At 43.1% G+C, this 13,655-nt stretch overlaps 1 protein-coding gene across 4 annotated transcripts in view; it reads right to left on the bottom strand.

Moving 5' to 3' along the window:
* Nucleotides 1-13,655, bottom strand: part of fhod3a (formin homology 2 domain containing 3a) — a 41,641-nt gene that overhangs the window by 6,977 nt on the left and 21,009 nt on the right. For 3 of the 4 annotated variants that reach the window (XM_086014488.1, XM_086014487.1, XM_086014486.1), the window contains exons 4-18: nt 11,447-11,514; nt 10,326-10,431; nt 9,795-9,889; nt 9,563-9,674; nt 9,388-9,482; nt 8,992-9,135; nt 8,677-8,912; nt 7,132-7,248; nt 6,555-6,971; nt 5,907-5,966; nt 5,584-5,718; nt 5,235-5,285; nt 3,183-3,394; nt 1,443-1,790; nt 262-965 (exon numbers count right to left, since the gene is read on the bottom strand). In XM_086014488.1, coding sequence (XP_085870614.1) covers nt 262-965; nt 1,443-1,790; nt 3,183-3,394; nt 5,235-5,285; nt 5,584-5,718; nt 5,907-5,966; nt 6,555-6,971; nt 7,132-7,248; nt 8,677-8,912; nt 8,992-9,135; nt 9,388-9,482; nt 9,563-9,674; nt 9,795-9,889; nt 10,326-10,431; nt 11,447-11,514 — 2,900 coding nt within the window. The remainder of the gene's footprint in view (nt 1-261; nt 966-1,442; nt 1,791-3,182; nt 3,395-5,234; nt 5,286-5,583; nt 5,719-5,906; nt 5,967-6,554; nt 6,972-7,131; nt 7,249-8,676; nt 8,913-8,991; nt 9,136-9,387; nt 9,483-9,562; nt 9,675-9,794; nt 9,890-10,325; nt 10,432-11,446; nt 11,515-13,655) is intronic. The other variant, XM_086014489.1, reaches the window with a different exon arrangement.

Below are 13,655 nucleotides of genomic sequence, written 5' to 3' on the forward strand. Positions count from 1 at the left end.
AAATGACTGATCCACTAATTGGGTCAATTTGACCCACTTCCTTGCATTGTTTTGCACAAAACAGCCAAATTTTTAAGGTTGTTTTGTACAAAACGACCAATTTTCTGGGTTGCTTTCTGCAAAAACAACCCAGAAACTTGGTTTAGGGTAAGGATTAATTGACCCAACTAGTGGATGGGATCATTTTTGACACAGAATTGGGTCATTTTTAACCCAACTGTTTTTAGAGTGCCATGCTCAGTTCATGTTTACATGTCTCACCTCATTCCAGAATAACCTGATTGTCTTCTTCTTCTTGTTGAACAGAGGAGGCTCAGGAGGAGGAGGGGGAGGAGGCCCGGGCATTAGGGAGTGAAACGACAGGGGAGGCGGAGGAGGAGGCGGCATCATCCCCGACAAGGGAGGAGGTGGCGGACAAGTGCCCAGCATGGGCGGGGGTGGAGGGAAGGAGGGAAAGGAGAGCGGAGGAGGCGGAGGAGGAGGAGGAGGCGGCAGGTCGCCGCAGCCACCCATCAGATTGGCGTCCAGGATGTCTATGTCGTCGTCCTCCGTCAGGTCGGTGAAGTTGATGTCGCCGATGCGCAGCTCTCGAGGGCTGGCTAAGAGTTGGTCCCAGATAGTGTCCGACTCCTTTTTGGAAGGAGGAAGCGGAGTTAAATCGTCGACTTGGCTGTCCAAGTGAGCGTGGGAGCAGCTAATGTCTTTGATCAAGTCTCCGAAGCGCTCAGCGAACTGGCGTATGCTCCCCCGCTGCTCGGATTTGTCCTCACGGTTGTTGTCTATCTGTTCATGGCTCAGCTGTGTGTCAGCGTCCTCTTTGTTCTCCCCCTCTCCTTCTTCTTTCTCCTTCTCTGCTTCCTCCTCTTCCTCACAGGGCTTCTTGTTTTGCGAGTACAACATGTCCAGCATGAAGAGTTTACTGTTGAGTTTGCTACTTTGTTTGTTCACTTCTTCTTGTTTGAGGTCTGAAAGACAAAAGGTGAAGGGAAACGTGTGAATCGTGATGCAAATGTAGAAATTGTTTGAAGCTGTAATATGCACTGCACTTAACGTGGACTGTTAAACACTACCTGGGTTTGATCTGTGGATGGTTGTTTTTAAAATGTTTTGAAAATACTTGTGTTGAGGTTTGACGACAAAATACTTACCGTGACGTTTTTTTTTCAATCTTGCTCACAAGAAATACAAGAAAATGTCAAAAACTAAAACTAATGCTGAAACCAATAAAACTTTAACTAAAACAAAGAATTTTGCGAAAAATCTTATAGAAAGAAAAACTAACAAACTTGCTCTGAAAAGTACCAGTGACTTTTGAAAAAAACAACAACCTCAAAACAAAATGAAAAGTCCCAAACTATTTGAACTCTGGGTCGAAGGTTCCACAGGACAATTTGAAATTCAAGAATTTGAAATGCAATCCAAGAGCCTCAATCCGCTCTCACCATTCTCGGTGTTCCCTCGCTCCTCTCTCTCCAGGGTGCTGCTGGCTGAAGAGATGCTGGAGGCCGAGCAGTTGTCCTTCTCATTCACCTCCTCATTTTGCCGCTCCTTGTCGCTCAGGATGCCGCTGTCCTCCTCCGCCTCCTCGTGCTCCTCCGTCGCTTGAGGCTCCTCCCGCTCGCCTTCCTCCTCGCTTCCTATCTCCGCTTCCTCTTGTGCCTCCTCTTTTTTCTCCTCCTCCTCCTCCTCTTCCTCCTCCTCCTCCTCCTCTTCCTCTTGCTCCTCTTGTTCTTCTTCAGCCTCTTTGTCTTCAGGTCCTACGCTGGCCCTCGAGTCATCGGCCTCCGTCACTGAGAAATACGGTCTTGTTTATTTTCATAAATGCTCATATCAAAATGCCACAGAAACGTAGTGTAACACTTCATGCTTTTGGGGACTTCTGTTTGTACAAGGGCGCATGGATCAACACACATTTGCACGCACGCTCGCAAGAAAAACAAACAACACTTGGCTGAAGCGAAACCACATCCCAGGCACACAAAGCCGGGTTGTGGCGGCAACTGGAATACGAACAGGAAATGAAGAACCAAGTTCCTGTTTGCGTCGAAACGCCATCTTAGACTACAGTCGGCGTAGTGATGCTGGCGGGGTTAGAATAACACGGCGTCATGAGGCCTCATTGCCACCCGATCAAGCTACTGTACACACCTCACGGCTGTGTGCTCACCCGAAAATAAAACACTTTTAAAATAACCCTTTGACCCCTTCACCTATTTCCTCTCACTTCTTTCATCTTGTTTTTCATAGGCCCAAGCCAGCTCCGCTTTTGCTTCAGCTCCCACTTCGCTTTAGATCAATTCACCATTCGCAAATGCACCTCTGTCTTTTTTTTGGTGTAATCTAACCCTAGCTGTTTGCTGTAAAACTCATCTTTTCACGGTTTTGTGCTATTCCTGAAAGATGACACAAGAAGTGCTGTCTAAATTGGAAAGTAGTACTGCTCCGCTGTTGTTTTCAGGTGTTAGGGACTGTGTCCCGCAGAGAACAGCCAAAACGTACAAGCACCGTATTTTTTGGAGTATAAATCGCTCTGGAATAAAAGCCGTGCCAGTCCAAAAATTTATCGTGAAGAAGGAAAAAAAAAAAATATATATATATATATATATATATATATATATATATATATATATGTATTATTTCTATAACATGCTCCAGGATTCTACCTTTGGGCTAAATGTGAAGCGGGATTCTAGTTAAGGTAAGAAAAACATCTGCAGTTGCCAGAAGTTTCAAATCCGCCCAAAACTCCTTTGCTGCCATCAATATGATTACCGAACAAGGATTTTGGGTGCCAGTCTGAGCTCTAATTTAATATATACAAGTCATACTGGGTATATGTTGCAGGACCGGGCAAATTATATAATAAAAATTTGATTTATAATCCAAAAAATATGGTAAATGAAATCAAATTTAGCTCCTCCCCAACCCTTACCCTACCCCTAACCCTAAAGATTTTAGAACTGTTGAAATATATAACCCAACCTAATTGCTAACAGCTAAGCACAACAGCTCCTCAACTCACTTCAACATAGTTCCTTGGGAACAAGATGCAACAAGGTGGGGCCAAAGCAAAACTTTTATTTTAGACAAGGCTGTGGCTTGATCACAAAAGCAGCAAATGGATGCGTGTTTCAGTGGTTCGGGTTAGGCGAGGTCCCGATCCCCTTGCCGGGGATTCTTACCAGTTTGAGATGGCGCGTAAGAGCTGGCGGTGGATTCCGCTTCGTTGTCGGCCTCAGCGTCTTCTTGTGAGGACGGCGTGCTGCTGCGCGTCGCCGACGGCCACGTCTCGGAAGGTTCGAAGGTCAGGTCGAGGTCAGGGCGAGTCCTCGGTCCGCGGGGAGTGCGCTCCTTCTCGTACTCCTCGGCCGCCAGGCGCTCCACGTTCTTATACCTTAGAGGACGTATCACACGACAGTGGTTTCAATCAAGAAAATAATGGGGAAAAAAGACATGCATAACACTTGTTTGGTTGCCGAATGACCAGAAATCCAAACCTGTTTACGTTCAATCAGCTTTCCTCCCTTCCTTCTCTCCCCGTCCCGCACCATCCAACCTGCCATCTGGAGATTAAGGGTGTAGTGTGGACCCTCTCCCTCTCTATGCTCCTTCCACTAACCCCTCCTCTTTTCCCATGAATATGTGGCGCTTCTGTTGCGAGTTCATTAGCATCAGACCACTTCAGAGGTCCAAGGGAACTGGATACTGCTTTGTGTGTGTATTAACACGGTGTGGAGGGAGGGTAGAAGTGTGGCCAACTGTGTATTGTGGTGAATGAAGCCAGAGAGACTGTCTGCAGAGCACCGAGATACAAACACAAATCCCCCAAAGAACCTTTTGATTGCATGTATACAATAAGGTTTCCTCTTGGCAAAGTGAAGCACTGTATGCAAAATATTTCCATGAGGGAAAGGCCACATGCACACACGCACTGTGTTTCATTGCAGGTCACTGAGGCTCTTGGAGTGGAGGAAGCGAAAAACATTCGCATCGGTATGCAAACGAGCTAGCAACATCTCAGTTCCGCATGTTAGATGGAGCTAATTGTCATGAGAATTGAGGGGGTTTAACACACAAGTGCTGTAAATTGTCCAAAATCTGTGTATTTGGGAGGTTATTTGAAAGTGTGATGTTTTTATCTAGTTGTATTTTTCGGGGGAAATGCTTCATTTTAGTTTTGTTTTTATTACTTTTAGTATTAGTTTGAGTTTTTTTTTAATACATGGAGTATTTGTCGAGTGCAACGTGTTTATAAAAAAGTCTAGAAGTATTATGTAGTTAAGAAGAGTAAACTACAATTCTCAAACAACTGACGGATGTACTGCAATACTATGTCATTAATGAGAACGTATTTTCAATTTTGGTTTTTTTCGTTAGTTTTCATTTACTTTGGCTCTTCCTGATATATTAACAACTTAACATTGACATAGAAAAAGACACTGGGGAAAAAAAGTAAGTAGCTTTGATTGAAAAACAATGCTTACATTTTTGTACGATTTCCTACTAAATTAAAAAATCGTGCATGCGTCCAATCAATAAACCGCTGCTCAGAGTGATGTGACAGTGTCTGTGAACAAGGCCACATGGAGGATCTGTATACTTGATAGTCGCACAGAAAAATAAACAGGAAGGAGTTGACGATCATAAATAGTAAGCCAATCTTGTGACGATGGCTTTAGATTTTTTTTCATTGCAGCTGCTGTGTTCAGAATGATCAAAAGTTTTCCCACATTATTCCAACATGTAAACATCTTTATAGGCTCATAAGATGTTCATGTATTTGTATTAGTGAGGTCAAATGGCTTAGGCGAATAGTGCAGCAGTGTACAAAAATTGTGCCTATGGAAAGCTGTTTGAGCATTTCTTCGTTGAGGTAGTATACTCTTTGTCCTCACTCGTAAGAAAATTCAGCATACTAGTAGAGTCACTAGGATGCACTAGTAGAAAAATTGGCTTTTACTAGTAATGTCTTTTTATACACTATCTTCCATTCCAGTATGGCATTTTTACACCCTAGTAGGACACATTTGGCATCCTAGGAGGACAACTGTATTTATGTGAAGCAAAACCTCTAGCGGTACATTTCCTGCTAAAGTGATCAGCAGAAACTTAACTGATTAACCTGGAAATCAGGAATTAATTACCGCGAGTCAAAAACCACCACACGAAACAAGCGACTCCTGTTTTTTTTTTCCCATGTGTGTGTTGTTTTTATTTAGTGTACACATGCTTACCTCTCTTCCCGCGCCACCCTGGCCTCTTCCATTTTATCCACATAGTCTCGGCTGTGGCACACACATCGACAAAGAGGTTTAAGTAGGATTCAAATCTGCAAATCTTCTCAGAAATTGTAATGCCATCTAGCGCAATGGAGAAGAAATTAGTGTTTTTTTTGTTTGTCAAAATGACAGTTCCTGAGGCATAAGACTTGCATTATCTGTCTTAAGATCAAATATTTTTGGAGTTGTTTTCCCCTGTATATTAAACCAATGTCTATAAAATAACATGCAAGTCACCCCCTAACACTAAACCTAACCTTAACCCTAACCCTAACCCTCAACACAACCCTATCCCAGGCCATACCTGTGTTTGTTCCTCTCTTCTCGTTCGATCCTTTGCAGCCTCTCCTCTCTCTCTACGCGGCGCCGCTCTCGTTCAGCTGCTAAAGACTCCTGGTGTTGCCGGTATGAGGAGGATAGGAGACCCCCCAAAGGAGGCCTGAGGAAGAATAAAATGATGCTTAATTGTTCATTATCTCAACTATTTTGATATCCCACCAACTATGGGATTCACTGGAGACACCTCAAAATGTAAACGCAAGTTAGTCTACACTGAATTATGAAGGCGCTCAGACAAAGCATGATGATGAGGATGACGTGGGCAGTTATGGGGTCAGGTGACCTCACCTGGGACTGGTGGGTGTTGAGGGGCCGCTGTGAGTCGAGTAAGATGGGAGATCCCCGTTCCTTGGAGAAGAAAAGCAACAGGAAACATGATGGCAATGAGATGGCCACACAGGCGAAGCAACAATATGTCGATTGACCAGTCGGAGGCAAGAAACCGGAAATATTGCTTTGGCTTGAGCACCAAATCACGAATCATCAAATCATTTCATATCAGGCGCATTATGACATGACCATTCATTTCAGATAGAGAGAGAAAAGGGACTGAAATGAAAGTACTTGAAGAGCAGATCCAAGTGCAAAGGGGGAAGTGCATAGAAATGCATGACGCATCAAAACAATACATAGAAAGTGTAAAGAGTCACCACTGTATGCAAATACAAATGTTACCAAGTGAAGAGAAGATCCATAGAAGACCACAGGTGAAGAGTTAAAAACGTTTGTTAGGAAAAAAGGAAAGGGGATGAGTGTGCTGGGAACCAAAGTGAGTCTTCTAATCAGTGTGGAAGTCTTTCAGTGACAGGATTAAAGAGAACTGAAGTGATTCAAAGATCAGTGAGCATTCAAAGAAGACTTGCTCAAAGTGCGGATTGTGAAGAAGAAAAGCCAAAACCCCTGAAAAGGAATTTCAAGTCTGGGTGTCCCTCTGACCTTGGAGGTGTCGTATTGTCTGTCTCCACACAGGCTTTGGATGTAGATTGAGGTGAGATCTCTTCATCCATGTCATAGGAGAAGAGGTGGAAGGGAGAGTGAGGCTTGTAGGGTAGGTGTTCGGGGGAGGGATATGAGCCGCCGCGCAACGGCGGGCTGATCTCTTTGGTGGCTGGCACGGTGCTGGTAACTCGCTTCCTGGCTAACAGTGCGGCCAAAAGCGAGGGGGCGCTGAGTGGGGAGGGCATGGGAGGAGGTGGCGTGGGAGGAGGGGACATGGGTGTCAATGGGGAGCTCAAGGTGCTCGTCGTAGGTGATTCCTTCCAATTCCCGGCATCTCGCTCATGCATGGGTTTCGATGTGATGGTGATGGACTGGATTGTCCGTTGGATGATGGATGGAAGGTGCCTTACCGAGCTAGGGAGAGAGGATTGCGATAAGAGGAATAAACATGAAAGGAGATAAATGGCAATGGGAAACCAACCCAACTGGAAAACAGTGAACGTATTGCGATAGTTTCAAAGATCTCCTGAGATTTGTTTAAGAAGACAAGACTGTGCAGTTTGGCCCATTGTACCTGGAACTACTCTGACTAGACAAAAAAACTTCATCGTTTTCATCTGCATCGGGCTCAGTCAGTGCAGGTTCAACCTCTTCATACTCCTTTATCACTGCATCCTCACATTCCTCATCTCTATGGAAGGAGTCGGGCAGGGGTCAGACAGGAGGTTTGGTTACATGCACAGGTGGATGGCAGGATAATGGATGCAAGGTGAAAAAGAAAGACACAAAAAGCATGATATCACAATTCATGAATATGAATGAGAAACGAATCAAGCACTAGTGATGGGAGAATGAAGCTTCATGAAGCGCTTGAGATATTTTGAACTCCTCTAAATGGTGCTCTTGGTTTGAAGATAAAGGCTAGTGCAATGGAAATTCATTACATTTCCACTGCATCTTCAAACCAAGAGTGCCATCTAGAGGAGTCAAAAATGACCACAAGTGATTCATGAAGCTTCATTTACCCATCACTATCAAGCACTATTCAGTAAGGGTAAAACATGACCACCTTTCATATCATGTAACTACGCCCTCTAGTAGTTTTAATCAGCATAGGTGATGACACCAGCGCAGGCAGATTGGAGGCTTGTTGGAAAATTACAGTAAACCAAAACATGCCGGGCAATTAGCATTTTTTTGGGGGGGGGGGGGTTGCCAAATCAACAGTGCACATGTTGATTTCAGCATTTGCACAATAAAAATGGAATGCAGGTACAGAAAGTGACTTGATGGAGAGGGTTAGATGAAATCACGATGAAGTCTTAATTTCATGAACACATTTCAACATCTGTCGTTTCACATCATAACCCTGATCACTTATTATAAATATTTTGACACCGTGCATACAGCCTACAGTCGGTGCATCTCAATAAATAGATCTTGGGAAATCCATTTTACTTCAAAAGTTCGATTCAACAATTGAAACCGACTATTTGTTGAGATGAACCTATACAATATTAAAATAACTTGCACAACATATGATGCCAACCAACCTTTTGCTTTGAAAAAAAAAATCCTAATTGTTAAAACAAACTGGATTGCATGCTTGGCTGTAAATGCAGCATACAGGTTTTTAAAGTGCGGATGAATTGTAACACAATCTTGTGCGAGTGAGGGGGTATCGGGAGTAAATCGTTATGTTTCAGAGCACGCGAAGAGAGGAGCCTGTGCTTTTTTTCATACTTTAAGAATTAAAAGGCTGTTCAACTGTTACATCCTAGAAGACACAGCACAAAATGTTTTTACAGTGATCCAGTACTGACTTGGGACACGCAATTAGCCTCTAGGGGAAAGTGCATGTAGTAATCGAAAGTAGTAAAGGACCACAGTTGAAGTCAGAAGCTGATCCTTTCAGTGAGCTCAGTGAACTTTTCAACTTACATGGATGGAAGGCAACCTGAAAGTGCTCTGGAGCAGAAAGTGTTGATACAAAACAGTCAGAAGGATTTTCTCCAGAGTTATTTCAACTACTTCATGATACATTCTGTGAGAAGTGAAGAGTGGATTGTTGACCTATGGGCGCCTTTGTCTGCTTCTCCTCCTTCATTTACTCACTCACCTCTCGCTAATATCCTCAGGCCTCTGTCCGTTAAAGGGGTGGAAGCCCGCCCTCTGGGGGGACGCAGGGCTGCAGGGGGACGCCTGCCCGGATCGCACCAGGGAAGCCCTGCGGCTCCGCCTCCTCTCCAAGCCGCACCGCTTATCCCCGCTCCCGATGCTCGCTCGCCGGCGATCCCGTCGACCGGTTGGTGGAGGCTGGCTGTCGTCATCGCCATCCTCGTGCCGGAGAGTGGACTATTGGATAAATATGAATTAGCTGTTCAAAACGGAAGTCACACTTATTATGGCTATTTTTCACTTTTAATGTGCAAACCTCATAGATGTTGAGCTGCTCAACCAAGTCCAGATCAGTGCCTTTCCGACTCAGGTGTCTCTGGGTTACTGTCTCCATTCCTTGCTCCTCCAGACCGTCCACCATGTCGTAGAAGGAGTCTTGATCTGGTAAGGCTGCCAAAGTCTGATGAAACAAGAAGGAAAGAGTTGCTAGCAATACCTTTGTTACTCAAAACATTTTTTCTGAATTTAGAGAGTCTACAGTGGAGTACCCAGTTATGCCGCAACCTGTTGGGTAGCAGTGAGTCTACTGAGATCAAGAATACTTAAGAAGTCGCAGAGAAGGTTGCCAACTAAGTAAGCTTCATATGGGTCTGTAACATATACCCCGTGATAAACAGGTGTTCACTACATAAGCAATTAATCTTTGAAATACCTTATTGATGAGAGTCATGGCATAGACCAGCAGCTCTGTGTCCACGCCATCTTTCTCTTGCAAGATCTCCATGGCATTGGACCACATTTTGCAACCTGGACACACCAGTTCAGATATGAAACCAGTGAATGAATTTGTAAATGAACACAATTCCAAATGACGGGTTTCAGTGCACCTCTCTTGGAATCCACCGTAGCTATGGCTTCTATGAGAAGCGGCGCGTTGGATTCGGAGTACTCCACGAAGACCAGCAACAATTTCATCGTTGTTTTTACCACAAGACGGAACTAGGAGAGAGAGTGTTACAATTTTACCATACTAGTCGTGCTGAAAAACTGCTAGTGACATATCACATATCTCTGTCAAAGGTGATAAGGTAAATAGTTGAGGATTTTGGGGTGTTTTACCTTTGATCCAACAAGTGTGTAAAGCCACTCGATTGTCTCCGTGTGGCCAATGACACCGTTCATCCCGTCAACATACAGCATGATCTGTCCCAGAGCTGTCCAACACGTGAAAATGAACACACTACAATAAACAAACTTCTGCCTGCAATATTTTTTTTGCCAGGTTTACAGGCACACATTCATTTGAACAACTTAAAGCATATTTGAGGGATTCTATCACCTACACATGCATACTTATTACATCTTTAAAACACGCTAACATAAACATATGTTATAAAAATAAAGTGAGTCATACGTTCCCCCTTGCAATGTTTTTATTTCTGGATGATTAATCGGGGTGGCGCAGACAACTGCTCTAAAGAGCTCCGAGCCGCTCTGTGTTGTTTATCACATGGCTGCAACTAGTGGGAGTCATTAGGCTGGTAATAGCAAACCAAAACACTCTATCATCGTGAAAAGATGTGTCACGACATATGTTTGGGACATATGGGACATGACATATGTTTTAAAAGTTGCTACTGTGTGTTCTACCTCTTAATATGTAATTCTGGTAGTTCTGGTCTGCTTCTGCACCCACTTTAATCAGACACGTCAAGCCTTCAGCCATCACAAACTCATGGACAAGGTCTTTGTCATCCTGGTGTAGAGAAAAATGGAAATTCAGATCATGTCTAGAATTATATGTCCACGCAATGATCAAATACACCTAATTTTGCCCAATTGCATTGTTTCTCCCTCCCAGCAGGAGGCGGTAAAGGTCTGGTTTAAACGTCAAGTAAAATGTCTAAATCAAGTGCAATTTGTGCAATTTGTTCTTCCTGGCTTGTCAACATTATGGCACAAACAAGAGCAAACAGTTAATTATGTAACGAAACCCAAAGACACAGGTAACATTACATTACAGTACATCTCCAAAACACATATAACGTTTTTATGTTGATGTTTATGTGTTATTACACATAGAAAAGATTTTACTTGCAAAAGACTTGAAATAGAGCAGTGTAACAAACTGGATAGTGGAATTCAATTTCAATACATTTATCAGCAGTGTATGGGTGGCATTCAATTGGTCGGAAAATCTTCAGATGTGGTTTTATAGTAGTCCACAACAACATACATGAATATACTGTAAGAACTCAGAGGGAGAAAAGTGATGACAATACTAAGGGCGCATGGCAATGCCCTTAAGTACAAAAGTCAAAATGTATTTGTACAGTTAGTTATACACAGTACCCATTTCGATAACTTGGAACAATGGCAAAATAAGACCGAATTGTTTTCCTCTTTTATTAACTTGCGCTGCACTTGGAAGGGGGAAAAACATGTTATATGTTGTTGTGTAAGAGCTTAAAACAAAGCATTCTTCATGCTAGCTCATGTTAGCTTGGTCTTTATGCTAACACAGTTTTGACAAAGCACGGAGTAGAAAGTAAAGTTCCGATATCTATTTAGAAATGTAAGGGATAAAGGGAAAAAGTAGATAGAAAATAATTGTAACAAAGCCCTAAGCACTAAAAGAAACGGGAAAAAAATGCCATGTTGATGAGGTGGCGAGTGTGGCCACCGCAGTAAACAACCAAACTGTTATGCAACTCTACCAAAAACTTGACTGTGAGTTCATGGAAGCTACAGCAAGTTTTGGTCTGTGTTACCTGAAAGATTTGCTTTAGCGAAAACAGCGCCCTCCTCAAGTCACGTCCATTGGAGTTATACAGTCTTTCTGCAGAGAGAGAGAGAGAGAGAGAGAGAGAGAGAGAGAGAGAGAGAGAGAGAGAGAGAGAGAGAGAGAAAACATACATGTGGTTTGTAGGTGTTATGATTTAATTAGGAATATCCCCAAAAGCTAAAGATAGTACTTCCTTTTTGGCAGATCTTTTTATTCCCCGGCTTTACACATTTTATGAAAAGAAAAAAAAAAAACCCTCTTCTCAATAACTGTCAGATGTGCAAAGGTTTTGACAATAAACTGAGTGGAGTCGATGGACTTCATCACACACATCAGTGCCCTGCTGGCCGCTGGCACTGAACACGACACCGCACACTTTCACCGTGTCCTCACTGGCCGCACGGCACGTGTACGACCTCTCGTCCCCAGTCTGTCATGCACGGACACACACACACACACATGAACACATATACACGTTGCAGTAGTGATTAGAGTTGTAATGGAATGTTAATGAGCTACTGGCTGGGTTTCAGCTGTGCGGTATTCAGGTCATGACATGGAAAGTACCCAGGACTAAATGCTAGAAGTGCTGATAACACTGCAATGATACTTAACCTTGTCCATCTTCCAACTTAAAAAAAACGATTTATGACCTTGTTAACTGCACTCCATATGTGATTCTTTGGAACATCACAAAGGGAGAGTTTTTTGCTGAAAGTATATGAAGGTGAGGAAAGGGAAGAACATTAAAAAGCACCACCCCTGACGTAGGCCCAGACGCGGACTAGCGGTACAGGCCACGGCGTTGGCCTGTCTGTCTGGAACTCAGTGGTAACAATCACTGAACCAAGTGAGGCTAACCCATGCCCAGGGTCACAATCATTATCATTCCACACCAAGAATGTTGCGCCTGTCTGTCTCCCAATGAAGCAGCATCCATATCACTCTGCTTCAAATGTGTTTTAAACTGTTCATTTGGCCGACATCAACGATCACTTAGCTAACAAAGGATGTCAAAAACGTTGCGTTGCTCGGATGGACAGAAAAGCATTTCATTTCAATTATGAATGGTTGTCAAGGAGAGTAGCCCAGAAATGTGACCGTAAACCTCTAGATATGCTCATATGATTAAATTACACATTAAGTGTACAAATAGGAACGGACTCTTGGCTAGCATGCTAACATGGCTAACACTTGCCCCTTAATTTGACATTACCAGAATAATTTTTGTAACTTTTGAACGCCGTGGAGGGCCAACTGAATGACTGAATGAGTAACAAGACTTTACATGAGGTGGACTTATCATCCAACGCACCAGAAGCTTCATTTTTTGCTAGTTAGCATGCCGCTCTATTGACTAACTGCATGGCTAACACCACTGTTTGCTGCTATTAGTGTTGTGGCCGAGCCGAATAACTGATTAAATAAACAAATAAATCGTAATTATTTATCGCTTATTACTGTTGACTAGTGAATACTGGTTGTAGAACTTCTGTACAAAAGCCATACCACACTTGGGGTCCTTATGCTGCACCGTGAAATTGGTTGTGGAAAAAAGCAGCATGGTGAAAAATTGGCAGGTTTATTGAAGACTGTAAAGTGGTGCATAGGTGTGAATGTGAGTGTGATCGGTTGTTTGTCATAATCCAACGGGGCCCATCCCAGTATATGAGCTATATGGAAAAAGTATGCCCAGAATTTGATCGACACTGTCATAAAGCTGTTAATCAAATGTTTATTATTGTGGGTTTTGTTTACAATTTGTCGACATGGACTGCATCATAGTCGAGGTATTTCTAACATTTTGTTTTTCTGATATAGCTAAATAAGGAAAAATCATCTCATTTGTTTTGAATCTGTAGAGATGCAGCTGTATTTAATGAAGTGTCATGTGAGTGGATACCGTTAGTAAGTGTGTAAAATGTGGCAGTGCAAAAACACAGAAACCCTGTTTTCCACTCTAAGATGCTTAAGACAGACAGGATTATAGGTCAAACCACTACCCTATTTTGTTATCCACTTTATAATGGTGATCTTTTCCTTATGGGGACTATAAAAGGTTGCCTGCACTGCTTTTATGGCTTTGTTGCCACTCTTAGTGAGTTTCCTTTCAAATCAAAGCCAGGAACACTGTGTCTGGGCCACTGGATCACACTTCCAACCACACAAAAAGAATCTTGAGTGACACCTGTGTT

Source organism: Filicampus tigris, chromosome 18, assembly GCF_054856515.1.
Source record: "Filicampus tigris isolate MCC_2025a chromosome 18, RoL_Ftig_1.0, whole genome shotgun sequence".
NCBI classification, from domain to species: domain Eukaryota; kingdom Metazoa; phylum Chordata; class Actinopteri; order Syngnathiformes; family Syngnathidae; genus Filicampus; species Filicampus tigris.